This window comes from Cydia fagiglandana, chromosome 5 (genome assembly GCF_963556715.1).
Source record: "Cydia fagiglandana chromosome 5, ilCydFagi1.1, whole genome shotgun sequence".
NCBI classification, from domain to species: Eukaryota; Metazoa; Arthropoda; class Insecta; order Lepidoptera; family Tortricidae; genus Cydia; species Cydia fagiglandana.
The window spans coordinates 20,738,756-20,761,691 of record NC_085936.1 but is presented as its reverse complement, the minus strand read 5'-3'; the positions used below and the strand labels follow the sequence as shown (position 1 = coordinate 20,761,691).

At 40.9% G+C, this 22,936-nt stretch overlaps 1 protein-coding gene across 1 annotated transcript; it reads right to left on the bottom strand.

Annotated features, from left to right (window-relative positions):
* Positions 1-9,967: 9,967 nt before the first annotated feature.
* On the bottom strand, positions 9,968-15,470 carry LOC134664694 (uncharacterized). The gene has a single exon (XM_063521439.1). The coding sequence runs from the start codon at positions 15,119-15,121 to the stop codon at positions 9,968-9,970; it is 5,154 nt and encodes a 1,717-aa protein (XP_063377509.1). The 5' UTR covers positions 15,122-15,470.
* Positions 15,471-22,936: the final 7,466 nt, after the last annotated feature.

Genomic DNA, 22,936 nt, shown 5'->3' with positions numbered 1-22,936 from the left:
CTTTACCTACTATTTGTAGGAACTGCAACAGTAACTTTGTAATATCATATATTTATATGGGATTACAAACTTACTTATGCAGTTCTTAGATCTTTAAAACGTGACTGATATTGCAATATTTTTAGGTTTTCCCTTTATGTGGCCATTAAACCCTAACTCTGTGCCAAATTTCAGCTCTCTGAGTTTATGGGAAGTACTAGTTCTATTCTGATGATCATGAGTGAGTGTCATAAATGCGAAACTTTGCTTTCGCTTAACTTCGGAACTAAATGACCTACAGACTTGAAATTTTGGATTTTAAGTATGTGATTATAGCTTACTGGATGACCAAAATTTCTGCGTTCTGGTCTTATCCAGAGGTTCTCAAATAGGGGCCTGAAAATGCGGCGAAATGGTTCCAGTAAAGGATGGTACGGCAGTGTTTGGGCGTTTTCGGAAAAAAATATTTGGGTAAAATATCACTGTCCTACGACTTTGGTATACTTTTTTACTGTCAAATACTGTTTTAAAGTGTACTACATGTATACAAAAATTGTAAAGTGATTTATTATCTGAGTATTTATGGTAAAAAAACTGATTAAATGGTACTTTAAAGTAAAGAAAATGTACAAAAACTGAAGAAAGGGAGATGATTTTTGAGTGTCCCATGCACACTTTGCATACTTTGGATCCAAATATTATATATCTGCCTCCTTCTAGGCCCGAACCTGGTTGTTGTGTGATAAGATCGTACCAGCCAAAATCTATTAAAAACCTTATTTTTTAGCACCTAAAGTAAAAATATGCATTAAAGTTTAATTTATTGTTGTCCTTCAATATCGACGTAGTGGAAATTTCCACCAACGTCACGGAGTTTTTACCAACTTAGTAGCAAAAATCTACTAATATCATACGGATTTTTAGATGATCGTAACATTATGATCCTATAATTACCCGGTGTTTAGGTTTTACAAGGCAATTGGGCTCGAAAAAAGCTAGTGTAGGTTGTGCGTCACGATGTGCAGAAATTTGTTTTCCACAACGAACTCAATTAAACTGAAGATAAGGAGCCAATTATTGACTAAATATTTATGAATTACGTTAGATTATTATGTGTAGTATGATATCAAATAATTATAATTAAGAAAATTCAAACGATCAGACCGCTATTTCGCTTTATTAACCAACCGGCATGCCTACGTCACATCCAAAACGTTACGTGATGTATTAGTGGAACAAAAAAACGTGACGTATGGAATGAAAATGCACGGTTTACATGCCGTCATTTTAAGTTGCCAAAATATAGTAGGTAGAGTGATATTAAAAAGACAAATAATTTTATTCTAGCTATATTCTTCTAACTACTCGACCTACTAGTAATTACTTAGCAAGTTAGCACCAGTGGCGGCTGGACCTAAGAAACGCTGGCAGGCGCAGGTTATGCTTTCGACTGCAGCAGTATTGCAGTACGACAATACTGCTGACTGTAAATGTCAAAAAACTGGGCAGCAACATCTATTTTGATTTTGTAGCAGTATTGCAGTCGGCAGTATTTTCGTGCTGCAATACTGCTGCAGTCGAAAACATAATTACTGCAGGAAATTTTAAAATCTGTTAAGTTAAACTATAATAATAGGTATTAATTACTAAATTATTTAATTTAGTACAACATTGAGTAGGTATTAAAAAAGTAGCTATTTATCCGCACATGTAAACCCGTCATGTAGTTCCTAAACGCGATATTATGGTCCATAACGTCACTTTGTCCTACTGTGGCTGTGATTGATTTTATTAGAATTTATATTAATTATTAGGATAATTGATACTGATTTCGATCTCATTTGCAAGAATAATATATGATAATTATTAAAAACAACTTTTTATAATACCTTTACCTTACGTTTTTTATAAAAAAATGATTGCAAAGCAACAATTAAAACGAAAAATGTGACGTATTGGAAAGACTTCTTTAAATAACTTTATTGTAATACTTAGTATTGCAGTTGTTATTCGTTTTTAGAAAATTAATATTGTTTTGTATTTCAATAAATAAAAACTGGTTCACTTAAAACACTCCGATCTTCACTTAAAACCTGCCTAAAATTTGTAACGTAATGGATCGTCACATTGGCTGTCATTCAGTTTAAAGTGATTTATTAAGAATATAAATAATGTATATAGAAAGAAAGTAACATTTTCATAAAATATATTAATAGTAGATTTAATTCAACCCATTTTTAGTAAAAAAAAATTTTTTTTTGGTGTGTGGAATTCCATTACGTGACGGACTCTAATTCTAAAAACGCCCGTTTGCTTCGCGCTCGACTTGGCGGGGGCACTGCCGTGCCCCCCGATTTCCATAGTAAAATGAACAGTAATGCAGCTGTCGTTGGAAAGGGACTGTCACCTTTACTGACAAGGTGATAAAATGACAGACGTGACATTACTTAAAACATCATTGACATACAACAATCCTACTACAAACTCTTGACAAAACACGAACACAAAATCAGAAAAACCTTACTTATTGTTATTGCAGTATCTACGACTCTTTTACAAAGACATAAAGCACATTTTCGCTTATTACTTTCTTGGTTTCAATACTTTGAGGGCTTTATTCATAGCGTGAAATATATTTTTTTGCAAAGCTCGTGTTACCTTTGGTAGCCAGCTTATGAGGGGCTTACAATACAACCCTCTATTGAATTATTCTGATAAAGGGGACGCAATGGGGTCCTAAACAGTAACATTGAAGTGAATCCATTTAGGTAAAGCAGAGACTCCAGTGCTCGACACAGCTCCAATAAGCGACATTTTTAATCATAATGTTATAGCAATAAAGTTGACGGCACGGTGTCGAATATTGGCTCTTAACTTGTCGATTATTGGGGTACGCGTTATATACGTTTTTATTACAAGCTTTTACTTAGCTTTACCATGTTCTTAAATAATTTGTGTAAGCAAAATTAAACGCCATTCTACAACGCTACAATTTGATTTACAGTCGAAAGTTTCAATTGGATTAATTGGATGGAGTTGGATAGAAACACGGCGAGCTATTCGACTTAATACGTGAATAACTACAATAATTTTAATATAATACATATATAGGTCGGTCCAGCTTAAGTATGCACAAAGGTAATAAAATGCATCATTAAAATACATCAGTCATAATTTAAATAAAACGATCAATCGACATATACAGGGTGATTCAGGAGACGTGAGCAGGACTAACACTGCGCATTTTGTAAATTATAAGCAACTGTTTCGTATCAGTATTAGTGAGATTAACGTTAATTTTCCATACGTGTTGAAAAAAAAAATTAATAAATTTATTTACGACATGCATGGTCACCCTAAAATTAGAATACTAAACTACCGATATTCCGTGTCAAATTGAATGTCATCACTGTTTGACACTTTATTTTCTTCATAATCAAAATGCTGTCATTACGGTTAAAGAGGTTTTATGTTTATTAATTAGGTCTTGTAGGGTAACCATGATTGTAGAGAGTTAAATTTGCCCTCACCAAAAAGATAAAAAATAGGAAAAAGTGTCGTTGTTTCACCTAAATACGACGGTGATCGATCAATTATCAGTTACTGATTGTGCAGGATTAGTCCTGCTCACGTCTCATGAATCACCCTGTATTATCGACAATCTCCTCGTCATAAATATCTAACGAGTTACCGATTATTAAACAAGCAATAACAAAACGCACCATCTCCGAATCAACTCATTCCAATTTCAACTTAAACTTGTTTAAATAAGGTCTAAAACTAGTTGCCAGTTTGATGTCTCTTAAGATCTTTTGTTAAGTAAATAAGCAGGAGTTGACAGTCTAATTGTCAATACACGTGGCAGTTCCTATGTCGTCATTTTGAACTATCAGTACCACAGACAAGACATCCACCAGACTGAGCATAGTCGCGCTACCCCGTCTGCCACGCATACGGTAATTTCACTCCATGTTCGAGTCGAAAGTGTCTTTGTGTGACGTCCGTGTCTTTGAACAGACCAATCACGGCACGAAAACGTTTGCTCACCTAGTCCCGCGCACCACCGCATTTTTGGAATCATCGGTTGCATGAAATAATTGCTCTAAACTTGGTCTAGAGGATTCCTAGTCTATGATCAGTACTATCACTTATAGAGTATCGATTCGCCACGTCGTTAAAGTGGATAGTCAGACTAAACCGTGTTTGATAGCACAGAGTGTGAAAGTGTTATTTTAAACGTCATAATTTCATAAGTTTAACTTTTATGATAACACCTTCACACAGTCCACACTCTACAGAGTTAGCTTAGCCTGACTCTAATCTAAGTGATGTAGCCTAGGCAGCGTATTAAGGCTTAAGGTGACAATCGAACATTGACAAACACCAAACGAAAAAATGGACGGACCCACAAGATGGACGGACGACCTTGTTAAGGCCGCCAGAAGACGCTGGATGCTGGTCGCTTCCAACCGGTACGAATGGAGGTCCAAGGGGGAGGCCTGTGTTCAGCAGTGGACGTCTTATGGCTGAGATGATGATGATGATGATGAAACGAAAAGAAAAAATGTATCGGGATGACATAATGCTACGTAAATGTGGCGCGACCCTAACCTATCATATTGTGCTTTTATAAAAATTGGTACAAATGTAACCTAAACAAGCCAACGAACAACGTAAGTTAAATAAAAAGGTTTAAATAATGCCGGGTGTCGACATGAGAACACAAAGTCGTTGTAAAAGTTACCCCTTAGCCCCGCCGCGACCCGTCGTAATTCTCTCTGTTGAAATAGCTGTCGCACTTTTTTCACCATTTAGGATTTGTTATACCTACAAGTATTCAGCCAAGAAAGTGGTCTACCACTTTTCGACTCTATCATCTGATTAATAGAGTCCAAAAGTGATAGACCACTTTCTTGGCTGACCGTACCGTACCATCGCTCACACTGGTAAACCTTATTACAAAAGCTATAAGGTCCAAAACAAAACCATAAAGCCATAAGATGGATTAGTAAAGTAGACAAAGTACATATTTGAAGAGTGGCTGGATTATCAACGCCTGTTAAAAAACTATGAGCAAATTTTCGTTAAAGGTGTATAAACATAAACATGTAAGATGTGATAGGCTTTTATTTACTTTTAGTGAGTATGTAGCGTTCTTATGCATTATCGGATAGTGAAGCAACTCTTTAGTTGACATAGATAGCCAACAATATGGGTAGCGATTTTAATATTACTAGCCGGCATCTAAAAGGGCGAAAATTGTGTTAAGAAGTGTAAGAAACCAACTATAGTTTTAGTATTTTATACCTGCTATCAAAGAAAAATTGCACCATACCTTTGGCCTAGTGTTGAGTAGATGGCGTTAATTTAAATATTTAAGAAATGTCACATATCAGTGAAAGAATAAGGAGTAAAGTTAAATGGCGAAGATTAAATCTAAAGGGGCCCACTGACTAACAGTCCGCCGGACGGTATCGGCCTGTCAGTTGTTCGGAACTGTCAAAATTTTGTTCTTTAACTTACAGGCCGATACCGTCCGGCGGACTGTTAATCAGTGGCCCCCTTAACAGTTTTAATCTTCTGCCGAAAGATGACAGTAAATTTATTTTGGCTACATAATTTACTTTGACAATCCGCCTCTATTTCAAATTCTCTTTGCTACTATTTCAAGCAAGAATTATTCTTTAATAACATTTTTTTTACTAGATTAACCGAAAAAAAAAACTTTATTCTAGATCAGACGATAACAAAAGTAATAACGATTCAGTGTTATAAATTCACATGAAACAAAAAATACATACCTACGTAAAAAAAGTCGATTAGAATACATAACGTTTCAGTAGGTGTGTTTTAACTATTCAACGAGGTTGGAAATGAAAGTGTCATTAAAAGTGTCTTAGTGGATGTCGTATCGATTCAAAAACTATGTGGCATAGTATACGAAACAAGTACCTACTTTTGTAGTGAATTGCAAGTTTCCTTTCTAGTTTTAATATAATATGTACCTATCTGTTTAGCCCATGTGTACGGTAGGTACCATTTTATAAGACTTTTTAGAGACGCACTGTTACTCTCCTATTTTGTAATTACTAACTTTATAATTTAATCGTTTGGATATTAAAGTTTTATTTATAAGGCAGATACAAATGTTAAAAATAAAAATAAACTAACTTATCTATAAAATAAACCTAAATTAAAACTAATAATCGTTTGGATTATTTAAAATTAAAACTATTTAGGCGCCAAAACACCATGACTGCATTCAATCGTCTGGTCTTGAGTCGGATTCGGCAGTTTGCTCCGGAACCTTCGAAAGACGCAGCTAACGCACAAAGTAAGATTTTGTTATTACAATGTCACATACGTAACTATAACCCACGGATTCTATTAAAGTAACATATGAGGTAAGTCACGAGTGAAACCTAGCTAGGACATAAATCTGAATAAGACCTAGGCCGGTGCCGTGCTCAGCCATAACTTACCCGCGATAAATCGCTGCTGCGATTCCCATCTCTAATCGGGTGAGTCGATCGCTTAAGGAACTTAGACATAGCTAAAGTTGGCATGCCGGACGAATAAGATACTGAAATACTTAAGACATAATGTAAAGGCAGATATCACATAGGTCATGGTCTCCACATCCAGTCAACCTGCTACTGGTTAGCCACAGCCTGTCATGCACTGTTTAGATTAGCATCCAGGCTGACAATCTCAAAACAGCGTGTTACGGATACTTCCATTCAAGCCTTACTTAGGGTGTTGATCTCTGGGGCACAGCCGTCGAACGTGCTAGGGTGTTTAGAATGCAAAAACGTCCTTCGTATAATTAACTTGACATTTCCTGCAGTAATGCAGTCACTAGAATTAATGGAGCAGTATTACAGCGCAACATTAATGTCGACTGCATTGCTGCCGCAAATGTGACAATTTTTTGATATTTGTGGCAGCACTGCAGTTGACAGTGATGTCGCGTGTCAATATTACTTCTGCAGTAATGCTGGTGTAGTCTGAATCCGAACGGTACATTTAGCCAAATAGCCAAAGCGAACAACTCTAGATAAAGCTCCTCGACTTGAAGTAAGCAAGCAATTTTTGACTTAAAAAACGTCATAAATCTAAAGATCAATTTACTACACTAGTTCACCCAGAGAACTCGACTCTGAATTCTGTCAACCAACTAGAACACACAGGTCTATCTTAACCGCCACATCAAAGTCATTATTCAGCGAAAAAAGTCGACGGGCTGTGTTAACGATTTTCTTGAATATTCATAAAGATAAAGCGAATTTATGCGACCATAAACACGGGTTTAATAAAGAAACTTGGAAAATGTTCGCGTTAGGGTACCGTGGTACCGTGCAACTGGTAGTTCTATAGAGAGTGCTACTTTGGGGCTACCGACTAAGTACCGACGAACGCAGTTTGAGTCCTCTGTTTTAAGACTGGACTCGGTTTTGACTCTAGGCATGAATTTGTTTTTATCCAGACCGGAGGCTTTTTTAAGACTTGAATCCTTTAAAGAGAACTCTCAATTTATTAAGAAAAGTTTTTGAAACGCATTGTCTCCACATGAAATTCAAAAACACATTATTCAATAACACCTGTTTTCTTTAGTGTTCGTTTACATATACCTAAAGCTAGCCAGAAAGCTACACGGAAAGTCGCCTTAGAGCTACGTCCGACAGTCGTCCGTAACAATTGGCCTGAAAGAAGCCAAATATGGAACAAATAGTTGCCGGTCTGGTACGCAGCTAGTTAAAACTTTCAAGTACAAAATCTTCCGTAAGAAGTGTAGGTAGGTACATCTAAGAAGAATCCCCTTGAAAAGACAGAACCAATAAAATTGTTGACACAATTTCAGCCCTTAAATCGTCTGTAGTGAGAAAATTACTTCGCGGGGCATTAATTTCGCTGCATAAAGACGAAGAAACGGAGTATGAACAATTCAGAATTATTCTTGTGCCCAGGATGCTTCTAGGGAAAAACAAAAAAATAGTCACTTGATCCTATTAATCCTCGGAGTCGCACATACTCGTAAGTCTTTCAATGTTAAGTATATTTTAGACTATAACAAGATCAGAGAAGAGACATTCAAGTCACAAAAGCGCAGAGTATTTTGCTTTTTATACCAATGATTCTATGGAAGGACAAAAAATCTGTAAGTTCTGCAAATCTTTATAGTTAGTTAGGTTAATAGGTATTATATCTTCAAAACTTATTTACTGATGTATACGTCCTATTTATAACCACTCCGATAATATTTTACGCTTGTTTTTGAACTATATTTCATTTATAAACAATGAAGTTATCACCTACAATTTTCTTCCGTTCATATACCTCCACTCATACCTCCATACCCATTTCCTTTACCAACCTCGAGTCCCAGCTATAAATCCTTCCTCCGCACTAATCAAAAAGACAAACTTGAACTTGACTCATCGCCTCCAGGCTATCCGTCTCCCCAAATAAAACATATCGCGCGAATAAAAAGGGAATTTCCTCTGAGTTCACATTCCCTGGCCCATAAATCTCTGCCCAGTTACGAAAAAGGACCTAAATCGTACCAAAACTTGTGAGATTTAAGACTTTTTGGGTTGGGGTTTTAGGAAAACGCCGAGAACTGACGCGGCTGACAAATTCATTCGGGCGGCGTGTGGGGAGTGAAACGTGCAGAAGATGTAACACGCTGCTAAGTAGTGACAAGTTTGAGTTGATCCGACGATTAAGCCTTTGATGATTACAAAGGGGTAGATAAGCTTGAAACAAATTTCTTAAGACAAGACTTATTTGCACTATTCCATCTTAAAGTCTATGATTCTATATCATGGACGCTCAATCTACTATAGGTTTTCGTTTTTCACTTGGCCGTGATACATTTCCTAAGTTTCATACCCCCTTTTCAAAGCGCTATACCTACTGACTAGTCAAAATCATATCAAGTTCTAGTAATATGTTATTTGGATAATACAAATTTTAACTCAAAGGACGTCTTGTGTAACAGTCAGTTAATCAGTTTTAAATGCCTAGTGATAGTGACATAATTATGTTACTCCAGCAATATAATTTTATGAATGTTTATTCGTTGAATACCTAGTCGTAAATTGTATTAATATGACAACTGTCACAGCCACCATAGAAGAAAAATATCAGATTCTATTTTCGACCTTTAAAACTGGCATTTATGCTAACATTTGACATTAATAACGTTCATTACATTTCCCCTGCAACAAAGACCGTATATCAGCCGAACAACTGCATTAGCGAGATCCCGCTTAATCGTGCGCGCAATCGTATATTTCTTGATTAAGAGCTCGTAAAAACGTCGTCTCTCTCTGATTTACGGGGCAGAGCGGGAGAGATTACCCGCGGTTTGCTCTGATGGATCTGCTCTGAAAATGGAATTGGTTGGAATATGTTAGAGATTTTATGGAGCGATTGGGAAAGCTTTTGGTCAAAATGCCTTCTAGAAGGGCCATCACATTTAAGTTCAGTTGGATTATCGTCAGTCTCGGAAAGTCGTTCTAACATCTACTACTGTTTGAACTAGTACTAGTGCTCGATATGCTAATGCCCAATACATGACACCCTACTGTCATTACTGTTTACTGGGACCGCGTCGAGCACCAGCACCACCACCTTACATAGACAATCCAAATATGAATTTATGAGAGGGTTACCTCAGGAGTGATAAAATAATACTGCCGTGTAGGTTATAGTCAATCTATTCAGTCACAACAACAGAATCCGTACACTAGCAAGTTATTTTTGTTCACACAGTTTGGGGGTTCAAACCCAATAATCACTAAACTTAATCTACCGTTATTCATTAATTATTCACAAAATAAACAAAACTCTTCGAGAGCGCGGTGAGGCGTCGTGTGTCGAGAGACAAGACAGATCCGCGCTCGCCATGATGCTACGCGGGAGCGGGACGGCAACTCTGCGTCTTAGGTTAGAACGAGACGGATGGCCATAGCTTCCGCTCTACTTAATTACTATATCGCGCCGGGAGTTGTCCACGAGTGGCGCGCTTTACTCGGTTTGCTATATGCTCCCCCTCTAGTCCTGGAGAACGCCCCCGCTCCTGGACTAGTACCCTATCATTCCTATCAGCCTTAGCTGGACGTCCGCGATTCCTCTTAGGAATAACAGGTCGTGGGGTATCGCCATCGTTACCTTGGTAACGGGTAAGGTCCTGAGTGTGGTATCTACCGAGAGAAATATCCGGTTGGTCGGTGCTAGCGATTGTGTACGTCGTAGGACTAACCTTCTCTGTTATGACGTACGGTCCATCGCGACGTGGGAGAAACTTAGCAGTTACATCCTTCGATGTATTACTCAGCAGATGCGACTTAAGGAGGACTAAGTCACCTACCTCAAATTCATCTGAAGGTCGGCGCGACGTATCGGCATACTGCTTTGCTTTATCCTGTTGGACCTCCACACGTTCCCGAATACCTGATAAGGAGTTTAAAAATGATCGGAGATACGGAGTTATCTGTGGGACAAAGTTATCTTTATCCAAGATGGCACGTAGGTCATGGATGACCTCTGTGGGTGACCGCATTTCCCTCCCGAAAGTTAAATAAGCGGGTGATTTACCTGTGGTGCGGCATCTTGCACTGTTCAAGGCGAACCGAATCACCGGTAACTTCCGTCGCCAAGAGGTGTGGTCTTCTTCCACGAGCTGTGCTAACATCGCTTTCATGTCTCGATTTTTGCGTTCCGCAGGGTTGGCTTCTGGGTGGTATAACGGGGCGAGATTCTGTTTTATCCCTAGAGCTGCCATGCACTGACGCATAACTGCGGATACGAACTGGACACCATTGTCGGAAATGACTCTACGTGGTAGACCAAAACGCATAAAGTACTCCTCGACGAGAATCACCGCACAAGCTTCAGCGGTGGCGTCCTTGAGTGCGTATAGCTCGGTCCACCGGGTAGCAGTGTCCTCGACGAGGAAAATCCACCTCTCCCCCTGGTCTCCTGGTGGCAAAGGACCGAATAAATCCATGGCCAGCACTTCATTGCGCTGGTTCATGAGCGGTGTCTGCAAAAGACCTGGAGGCTTGGTATTTGTGGCTTTGTAGCGTTGACAGTGTATGCAGGCTTTGACATAATCAGTGATTATTCTCCGCATACCTGTAAAGTAGTACAGCTGGGCAACCTTCTGATACGTACGATCGACGCCAGGGTGTCCGGCTACCGGCGAGTCGTGGCATTCCTTTATAATCTCCGCTCTGAGACTACTGGGTATCACGAGCTGTGGGGTCTCACTATCTGAATCGGGGTTGTACCTGTATAGTACCCCTTGATCCATTAAGTAGCCGCGCTCCGTCCATCGTCGAGATGCCACCTCGTCGGAACCCTCGATTTCTTTGATAAGCTTCTCCACCTCGGGGTCAGCGAGCTGTTCCCGCCTCAACTCTGCTGGATTCTTCTTTGGTAAGTCGACCACGACCGAGCAGATTCCGCAGTCCTCACGGGAGTCCCCGGAGCAGATTGGCCTACTCAGCGTGTCGGCTACCACGTTCGCCTTCCCCGGAGTGTATTCGAAACGGATTTCAAAGGCCTGGAGTCTAAGGGCCCAACGTACCAACCTTCCTGCTGGTGACTTCAGTGACAGCAGCCAACGGAGGGGCTGGTGGTCACTGCCAATGACGACCGTCTGGCCGTCCAGGTAGGGTCGAAAACGCTCTACCGCCCACACCACTGCCAGAGCTTCCCTTTCCGTAGTGGAGTAGTTCCGCTCCGCTGCGTTAAGAAGGCGACTGGCGTACTCTATAGGTCGCTCTTCGTTCCCGTCACCTTGAAGTAAGACCGCTCCAAGGGCGTAATTGCTCGAATCTGTCCTGAGAATAAAAGGACGACTGAAGTCGGCTTGAACCAAAATTGGAGCTGTGGTCAGAAGGCGCTTCAGCTCAAGGAATGCTTGAGTCTGCTCTGATCCCCAGATCCAGACTTGATTTTTCCTAGTTAGGCGTGTCAGTGGTTCGGAAACCTTAGAGAAGTTTGGTATAAACTTCCTAAACCACGAGCACGTTTGTAGAAAGGTTCGCAGATGCTTCAAGGTACCTGGTTCCTTCATCTCGAGTACAGCACTCACCTTATCAGGATCGGTGGAAACGCCTTGTTGCGTTATGACGTGGCCGAGGTACCTAACGCTTTCACGCGCGAAAGCGCACTTCTCCCTGTTGACGTGGAGGTTGAACTCGGCCAAGCGTTTGAAAACTGCCTCGAGGTCTTGTAAGTGACGTTGATAACCTTCCGAGATCACTAGAAGGTCGTCTAAGTAAGCTAAGACAGTTACGTCTTTTAATGCTGAGCAGGAACGTAAGCGGTCGATCAGCCGTTGAAACGTCGCCGGGGCATTTTTCAGGCCAAATGGCATACGCTTAAAGCGGAAGGTACCTAAAGGACACACAAATGAGCTTTTGTCCCTGTCCGCCTCTCTTAACATTACCTGCCAGTACGATGAACGAAGGTCAAGGGTGCTCATGTAGCAATCTCGCTTCGTATTCTGCAACAAGTCATCGATGCGTGGCATCGGGTAGGTATCGGACTTGGTAATTGCATTCAAACGACGGTAGTCCACACAGAACCGGATCTCACCATTCGCCTTCGGCACCATCAGAGCTGGTGAACTCCAAGCTGACTCACATTCTTCAATGATATCGTCTTTTAACATCTTATCAATCTCCTTCTTCATCAACTCCTTCTTGGCTGGATTGAGTCGATAAGGTGGTACTGCTATAGGAGGATGCTCACCTGTTTCTATCCGATGCTCAGCGTAAGGGGTCGGAGCTCCCCCTGGTGTGAAGACGTGTGCGTGCCTAGTAAGAACGCCAGCGAGCGCTTGACGCTCAGCTGGTGTAAGATGACTTCCCTCGTCAGCCCGTAGGACGTTTGTGGCAGCACAGGTTACACTGGGCGAAGTAGGCTCGAAACACAATTTATACTGAACGGTGCGGTTCTTGCTAAAACACCATACCAACTCGAGGAAATCAATATCTACCCCGGCAGCAGTAAGAAAATCGATGCCTAACAACGTTTCATTATTAGTCGCGTAAGGGAAAATTATGAACGGAATTTTAACGATTTCCTGTTCTAATCGCACCTCTAATACAGTAACTAGTACTTCCATTGTACGCGACACCCCATCAGCAAGCTTAATGTTGCGCGTTATCGTGCGAAGCGGATGGTTCCGACGCAAGAGAATAGCATATAGCGTGTGTCCCGCGACGCACCGCCTCGCTCCCGTGTCTACCAAACCAGTGCCTTTCACGCCTAAAATCTCTATATTAAAAATCGGTCTTGTCGTTCGACTCACTGTCTCGCAATCCCCATCAACATAAGTCATGTACAGATTTAACAACTCATCGTCAGAAATTTTACTACAGTCCGCGTCAAAAAACATGTCAACTTCCGTAACGCCCCTGCCATTTGAAGGGTTAATGCACTTTGACGCGAACGACGAGTAATCATTATTATTATTGTTACAGGCACGATTATTATTAAATACGCACAAAAGTGGGTTAGGACCGTTTGATATATTAGGCTCGTTTTGTTCACGACTATCCATCATCGAACCTTTTCGCGCGACTTCACTTGAAATTATTGAATTATTACTAGAACACATCGGAACTATAGTAGAACTAAGCGGTCCGCGGCTGCGAAATTGTCCGTTACATGAATGAGGGTTAGTCGTTTGCAAAGAATGATTAGCACACATAATATTTTTAAAAGCTATAGGTACCAAACAATGTACACATTTCTCGCCTATAGTTGTAGTGTTACATGCAGGAATCTTGTTACAACTTGGCCCATCGAATTCATAAGAATTATGAGTAGTGCCACTTTCGACTTTATTATTATACGGAATAGGGCTCAAATTGCTGCATGTGTCACTCATAGCAAAATAGGGATTTTGTGATCTATCTTTCGACGTGATATTGCACGGGTTAAAATCGACACTATAAAAGCTAATATCACTTGTTTCACTGTTAGATGGCACATTTGCACTATTTGCAGAGTTATTCTTAGACGTGGACTCACCTGAGTTCATGAGCTTACGGCATTGGTCTTTGGAGTGTCCAAACCTTCGACAGTACGCACACACAGGTCGCAGCTTTTTCGCGGTCGCGTCCGCGGCGGCGGCGGTGGTGACACTGGTTACTGCAGCGCCGGTGCCTTGCGCGACCGCCGGTTGAGCAGGCGTCGGCGCCGGCGCGCGCGGCTGCGCGAGCGCGGACGATTGCAGCGCCCGGGGCGGCGCGGCCGCGGCGCCGCTGGCATGCGATGTACCCGTACGCGCCGTGGTTGTTGAAGCGGGAGGCGCGCGTTGGTTTGAGGTCACCGTGCGGCTTGAAGCCTGCGACGGTGTTTGTTTCCTCTCCCCCTCGTCGAAAGAATCTTCCACGCTTCGCGCACGGCGGAGTAGCTCTTTAAAAGTTGCGAAGTCCTCTCTCCGTAGCCTCTTCCTTATCCTGCTATTCATGAGTCCGTACGTCATGTCAAGTTGCGCCTTTTCGGAAATATCTCCCTCGGGGAGTCGCGCGAAAAGGGAACGTATTCGCGCCACAAACACGTCGGTGTTTTCCGTTTGCTGTGGCGATGAAAATATCTCTATATATAAGCGATGGGGTGGGCGGCGGTCACCGTAGGCACTTATAAGATTCTCTTTAGCCTGCTGCCATGAAGTAATTTGCTGTTTCACACCCTGCCACCATGTCGCCGCGTTTTCTTTTAGAAGGTACGCCAGACCGCGCAGGACATTTGTATCCGAAACCTGTGCGCATTCACTATAGGCGTCGACTGCGTCAATAAAAGCTTCCACTGACTCCTGCGGCTGGCCGGAGAACGTGGTCTTGCAGCCCGTTAACGTTCCTTGACCTTGAGCTGTACACGACGTAGTACGCGACGATACTGATTGTAACAACTCTTTCAGGGCTTCGGTCTGCGATCGCTGTAGCGTCTCTATGATGTTTTGCACATTTTGAGTCGAAAACATATTAATGTCGGCCAATGCCGTAGTCACCGCGTCGGCTGTGTCCGCCTCGCGAGCTTCTTCATCACCGCCATTTTGCGGTTCTTCGTCGGTCTCGGGCTCTGTACTGGCCGCTTTTCTCGTTTTCGGCGGCATATCGACACACTCACTAAAGAAATGTACTTTCAACTACACTTTCGAACGAACTTGTTATTATTTCACGTTGGATGCGCCATATATGAGAGGGTTACCTCAGGAGTGATAAAATAATACTGCCGTGTAGGTTATAGTCAATCTATTCAGTCACAACAACAGAATCCGTACACTAGCAAGTTATTTTTGTTCACACAGTTTGGGGGTTCAAACCCAATAATCACTAAACTTAATCTACCGTTATTCATTAATTATTCACAAAATAAACAAAACTCTTCGAGAGCGCGGTGAGGCGTCGTGTGTCGAGAGACAAGACAGATCCGCGCTCGCCATGATGCTACGCGGGAGCGGGACGGCAACTCTGCGTCTTAGGTTAGAACGAGACGGATGGCCATAGCTTCCGCTCTACTTAATTACTATATCGCGCCGGGAGTTGTCCACGAGTGGCGCGCTTTACTCGGTTTGCTATAAATTCAATTTTTTTTAGGGTCTTCACTCTCATATAAAATGTTCTACGGCAAAATTACAATGTTTGCTATCATAACTTAGGCACAGAATAACTAATAGTACTACCGTACAGAAAATTCACTCGTTCACAAAAGTCACATTTAGGTATAAAATTATACCTATACTCGCCACCTGCACGCAAAATTGAAACTTATATACCTACGTAACCGCGCACGAACCGTGAATCTTCCTTGCGCGCCGCAGTTTTATGACCGAGCTGTGAGCGTCGGCACAGGGTTGAAACTTGACAAGTTTTTGTACCTATACCTACCGATTTATTATTTTTAAGATTAATATGTAGGAATTACTAACGTTGATTCTGTAAACATATGTTTTTTATCCGGAGATAGTATGTCTGATTCTTACGGAAGTAGGTAGATATGCCACAGCCGTATTCCTTTGAAAATATGTCGGTCAGTTCCTAATATTGTTTCTGGGCGACCAATAATCATTTTAAATTGGTCTAAAGCGTTTAAGTTTTATGCAAACAAAACGAATTAGTTGTCGAATTTGATTACTTAGTATTTATGTTATGTTTTAAAGTTTAAATTCACCTTTCAATATCGTCCGGAATTTAATAAAATGTTATTTCTGCAACCTTGTTCTTTAGACATCCGTAAACAGAACAATATATTTTATAGGGATTAGATCGAGATATAGGTTTCGAAGCCATTGTGTATTTTCAAATTTGCGCGAGCGCCACGTAACACTATCGTGCGAGCCGAGCGGCACGCGGCAGCCCACTGCCATACGCCGCGCGGCGCGGCGCGCCGGCCAAATGTACCTAAACTGCGTAGTGACACCCCCCTGACTTAGGTACTTACTGCTGTGGCGACGACCCGAAGTGGATCTGGGCCTGCGACACCAAAGACCGCCATGCTTCTCTCTCCAAAGCCGTTTCTGTCCAATCGACAGCGCCGAGTTCGCTAAGGTCTTTCTGCACTTCGTCTCTCCATGCTACCATGGCATGGGTACAACAATATGGCTATTTCAAACGAGTTCCCGAGATTTCAGCACTGTTGCAAATGCTGGAGTTAACTGGATGGTGATGTATGGCGATATCGTTCCATACTATTACTCGTAGTCTCGTAGATCAGGTACTTACTGGATAATGGAAGTAGGTATTTCCAACTTCTAAGTACGCGGATACATTTGCAGATAGAGTCTTGTACTTACAAAAATAACCTGTTATGAGATCTTAATACAGAAAGATGCTCATGCAAAATAAACTTGATTTACTCAGCGCTTTAAATTCATCCAGAAGCAGTTTTTGCACATTATCTCCAAACTTTGTCCTACAAAGTTGCGGGCGTTGAAGCTCGCGCCATCTTGTGGTGAAATATAGCTACGATCTTTTAATGCATAAAGCACTCTGACTCATTGTGTGCTTATCTCTTGCAGAACATGATCTATGAGTATGATTAGTAAAACAAAATTCCCTTAACCGCAGCTGCACTACTGGTACTGAACGCGTCGCTGTCATTGTCAATTTCCATAGTAAAATGAACAGTAATGCAGCTGTCGTTGGAAATGGACTGTCACCTAGGCATGTAGGTACAACTTACATGCGCAGCACCAGCGGCATTTGTGCGGCTATGGTGTTAAAAACTTTGTTGTTATAGGGTTAGGAGTGTTTCGAACACCGATTGAGACAATTTTACAAATCGAATAATAGTTTGGCTGCCTGGAATTGTCCGTTCTGTAACCATGATGACTCACGCTAGACCGTGCCGTGTCCGGGCCGGAGCTTCCGGCGCTTACTTTTCTATGACATGACAGGCGATCACGTGATGCTTTCCATAGAAAACGATGCGCCTGAAGCTACGGCCGTCACAGACGTCTCAGTGCTACTTATTTGCCACAATTACTTACCTACAGTGCTATCGACAAAATTGTGTATGCAAGGTATGTTTTGAAACTTTTGTAATAGGTGAGGGTGAGCTCTGGATATAGAGAAAATTATATTTTATATTTTTAAGACGGTTTCCGCAAACGGAAACGCGTTTCCATGAAGTGGTCCAGAACCCCCACGATCTACCTACTTAAAAATTCAAAAATGCTTACGGCTAACTACGAGCATAGATAGGGTCGTGGTTTCTGCCACTATGGAGTGAGAATAGCGATCCAGATATTTAAAATAGGACGCCAGGATACTATCCTCATCAAACGTATGACATATCCAAATGAAAATACAAATTTATTTACTAAATACTTTTATTCACTTTGCACCACAATAAGACCTGCTACGGTCTCGAGACTTAACATTTAAATTACGTACCGTAACTATTACTAATTACATTTAACTTAAGTACATCTCAGGCATATTTGGGCCTGTAATACACACACAAAATCCTACATAGGAATTACAGGTTTCATATTAATAATAGAATTTACCATGTAGAAAGTTCACGTTAAAAAGAAATTCAGACTTAAATATTGTTCATCCTTTCCAGCAAAGGAACACAGTCATTAATGTAAATATAAGTTTTTAACTCACAGTTTTATCGAATAAACACTTCACCTCGAGTCCAAAAATTAAGTGGAGAAGACGGCTTCCCAACTAGCATGGTGCGACACCACCCTAAATCTTCCAAAAGCCAAGGGCCAAGAAGGGGAAGAAGGCAAGCCAAGGGACAGGCCAAGCCAAGAAGGGACCCTAGAAACAAAGAGAATGTTCTAGGTTTTAGAGAGGTTATGTTACAACAAGTTATATTTTAAATTTAATTGGGACATAGCGCGGTTTAGCTTGCGGAGATAATGAGATTAACAAATCCTTACCGGTTTCTAAGCCGAGTCCCTTATATTAGACACCAGCCGTGGCGACGTAGGCCCACGCGGTGAAACAAGATGATGTCTCATCTTTGTCAAGGAATTGCTGGAAATTCACACCAAAACACGACATTAGCTAATTGCAATTGACAATAAACAACTTCGCCTTTCCTTTCGTATATTTAGAAAGTGTGAACAACTCACCAAGTTGGTTTGAAAGAGGTGAAAAGGTTATGCCGCCATTACAGGCGCATAGGAAGCTAGGTTAATCATATTTTGGGCCAAGCCCATGAATCAATTGCCGGCATGATGTACAAATTACGTCTTACATCTTGTCACGAAAAAATCTAATGATCAAGCTATGGAAGGTAGAGATGAGGAAAACAATCTTCATGTATTAAAAAGTGTCCCTCAAAAACATTAAATAGGCCGCGCCGCGGCGCCACTGTGCATCGCGAACCAATTTTTGACGGTCTTTTAGCCTTGTCGGTAGTGACCCCGCTTATGAAGCAGGAGGTCCCGGGTTCGAATCCCGATAAGAGTATTTATTAGCTTTTTATTATTTGTATTTGTAGGTATTTAATACTAATATATAAATTAATATTGATATACATATGTAAGTTGAAAAAGATAGAGAACAGAAATTGTGATGACCAGCATCACTGGAGGAGGCCTTCACCCTCACAGGAGGGGTTGTTGCAGAATAAATTACAAGAAAAAAATATAATTACTTACTACTTATTACATAACCAAGCATAATAGAACATTGATTTGAGGAATATTAAATATTATTGTAATACTAAACCTAATGTAAATTTAAGTTTATAATATTGTGTTTGTTTTACCGGCGAGAAATAAAAGGCTCTTTTTTGTTTTTCGTTTTTAATATTAATATAAAAGTAAAATATAAAAACACTTACAAAACAAAAAAAAAAACACCCGAACACATTTTTATATATGTATAATGTAGTGGCGGATTTGCAGTCTTTGCCGCCCAAGGCCCAGGCCCTGTAGCCGCCCCTTTCTCAGCACCCATCATATTGACTACATTTTGAGTTATTTCTTGTTAACATCAGCGAATGTTTTGTCACAATTTGCCTGCATCTGACCCTTGATCCAGTCTCTAGGTGTTGGTCGAGACTCTTCGCTATGAGACCGTCCGCTGAGACGACTATCGCAACAATGATCGTCGAGTCAACATCCCACATGGCGGTAATCTCGTAATTGAGTTGGAAATCAAAACCTGAGTGTGCGCGCTGCGCGGTAGTTTTCAGCGAATGCGAGTTCTTAGTTCGGGGCGAACTATTAGTAATTAAGACAATAACTTGGCATTTTTCCTACTCATTTTAGTTTTGGTTTTGGCTGCGGCGTAACGTTTATTTTTATATTTTGCCAGAAAGTGGGCTCGCATAACTACGTACATATCGATAACATTTTTTAATATATGTTTGAAATGGTCGACACATCCAACTTTTATCAATGCTCCTTTTAGTCATTCTTGCGTAATTTCACTGATCGTCTCCATATTGGTTAAAGCTTTGCTTATTACTCTTAACATACATTTCTCTATCATTTTGGTCAGATTGAATAGATCGTCACTAGCATAAATTAACCCGCCGTATAAATCCATTTTATCGATTACGTCGTTTCTCACTAACAGTTTTCCCTCATTAGGACTCATTTGTATGAGTTTTAAACAATTATTGCATTTTACGATTTTTCGCAATTTGCGGACGATGTACCCAGCAATGTAAGACTGAACCGCGTCACTGGTTTATAGCCTCGTTGTAATCATGGTCTTCATAACCATGAATCAATGGTTACCAGATCCTTCGCTCCTAGTAAGTTCTTCAGCAAATCCTTGCCGGAAACATTACAACCGGGCGTATTAGGGAAAAACGAGACGCGAATCGGTAAACTTGTGCAAACATTTTGGGATCAGGGTGATCGTTTCCTCCACACGAATATCTCATGACGGAAAAAAATCCGAGACGACTATCGCAACAATGATCGTCGAGTCAACATCCCACGTGGCGGTAATCTCGTATATAAAGTATTAGTAGGTATCACTAGTGAGATTGAGTTGGAAATCAAAACCTGAGTGTGCGCAGTAGTTTTCAGCGAATACGAGTTCTTAGTTCGGGGCGAACTACTAGTAATTAAGACAATAACTTGGCATTTTTCCTGTTCATTTTAGTTTTGGTTTTGGCTGCGTCGTAACGTTTATTTTCATATTTTGCCAGAAAGTGGGCTCGCATAACTACGTACATATCGATAATTTTTTTTGATACTTGTTTGGAATGGTCGGCACATCCAACTTTTATCAATGTTTCTTTTTGTAATTCTTGCGTAATTTCACTGATCGTCTCCATATTGGTTAAAGCTTTGCTTATTGCTCTTAACACACATTTCTCTATCATTTTGGTCAGATTGAATAGATCGTCACTAGCATAAATTAACCCGCCGTATAAATCCATTTTATCGATTACGTCGTTTCTCATTAACATTTTTCCCTCATTGGGACTCATTTGTATGAGTTTCAAACAATTATTGCATTTTACGATTTTTCGCAATTTGCGGACGATGTACCCAGCAATGTAAGACTGCACCGCGTCACTGGTGACAGCCTCGTTGTAGTCATGGTCTTCATAACCATCAATCAATGGTTCACCATTATCTAGTATATGGTCGAGGCTTTCCAGCCATGCTTGCTTAGCCTCGTTTGAACCAGTTACCATATCCTTTGCTCCTAGTAAGTTCTTCAGCAAATCTTTGCCGGAAACGTTACAACCTTTCGGAGGGCGTATTAGGGAAAAACAAGACGCCAATCGGTAAACTTGTGCAAACATTTTGGGATCAGGGTGATCGTTTCCTCCACACGAATATCTCATGACGGAGAAAAATCTCTGAAAACAAGTCAAAATTATTATTCAATAAAAAATATAGGACCTCGGGTCTCAAACTATCTCCATAATTTTATCTAAATTGGTTCAGCGGTTTAAGCGTGAAGAGGTAACAGACACACTTTTGCATTTATAATAGTACTAATATTTGTATGGCTATGTTCGTTTTTTTAGCATTAGAAAGAAGGTAAGCGATAAAAAACGTCCACAGCCCAAAGTTACGCCTCATTTCAAAAGAATTAAACCCAAAAACACCAGGCAGAAATATATTGATGGGTACATTAAGTATATGGACTAGGTAGGAACTGTATCCTAAAAAAATATGTGCCACCTGTCATGCTTAACGGAGCTCTCTTAGACAGAGTACAGAGTTTCAAGTACCTAGGGCATATTGTTACTGCGGACCTCAAGGATGATGTGGATATGGAGCGGGAGCGGAGGGCGTTGTGCGTAAGGGCGAACATGTTGGCTCGCAGGTTTGCTCGTTGTAGTAGTGACGTGAAGATAACGCTTTTCAAAGCGTACTGCACGTCGCTGTACACGTGTGGCCTGTGGGCGGACTACACGCAAAGAGCGTACAACGCGCTCCGCGTCCAGTACAATAACGCATTCAGGGCGGTGTTGGGGCTGCCCCGCTACTGTAGCGCTTCGGGCATGTTCGCGGGGGCCCACACGGCCTGTTTCCACGCCACCATGCGCGTGCGCGCAGCTGCGCTGGTGCGGCGCGTGCGGGCCAGCGCCAACACTGTCCTGGCGATGATCGCAGATCGGCTTGACTGTCCTTACTCCTTATATTGTGCACTGTTGCAACAGGCATGTAAGGACAGGTGTAGGTTAGTTTTGTATGTATTGTTGTGTTTTTGTGTATATATTGTATATCATTATTCTTTAATGTGATTTGTAAATTTTTAAATTTTATTGTTAATTTTAGTAGATTATATTTAAATGTAATGTTATTAATGTTGTGTAATCAAAATGTAAATAATGTAAAAATATGAGTATAATTAGCTTGAATTACTGAATTTTAATTTATTTTTTATTTTTAAAAAGGCTTTCTGGACTTTCTCCAAAAGTAAGGCAGCATACATGATGCAGATTCCATACAAGCAGATTCATATTCATTGGATTACATAATTAGTAATTATTAATTACCTCCAACGGATCTTGAGATAGGGTTGCTGTCATCAAATACTTGTAATCACATGCAACATTCAGCATATCCAAAATTTCAAGTGTTGCCCGTAAAGTTACTTTTAATCCAGTTAACGTGCTCCTTGACACAGGTATTTTTTTTTCGAGCTTTTCCCAGTCTGCAAGGAATTCTAAAAATTCCTGGATCGCCTGAAAAAAGTATTTCTTCATTAAGTAAACAAGATTCAAAGCTATACAATGAAATATTAAGAGGAAAGGGGACGGCCGCTTCTCTACACAAAAGTATAGTCAGTAGTAGACATTTACAGATATTAGTAAGGAGCAAAAAATATATTCCATACAAATTTTTAAATGTTCCTAATTTTTATATTAAACTAAAAATTACAGTATAGGCTGTATAGGTGCCAAGGGATATATTCAGGTTGCGAGGCGGCGGCGGTTCCGGCATATTAACATTAACACATAATATTCACTACCAGCAACGCAT

Excerpts from the sequence above, each read along its gene's own strand:
- LOC134664694 (XM_063521439.1), bottom strand. The coding sequence starts at position 15,121 with ATGCCGCCGAAAACGAGAAAAGCGGCCAGTACAGAGCCCGAGACCGAC.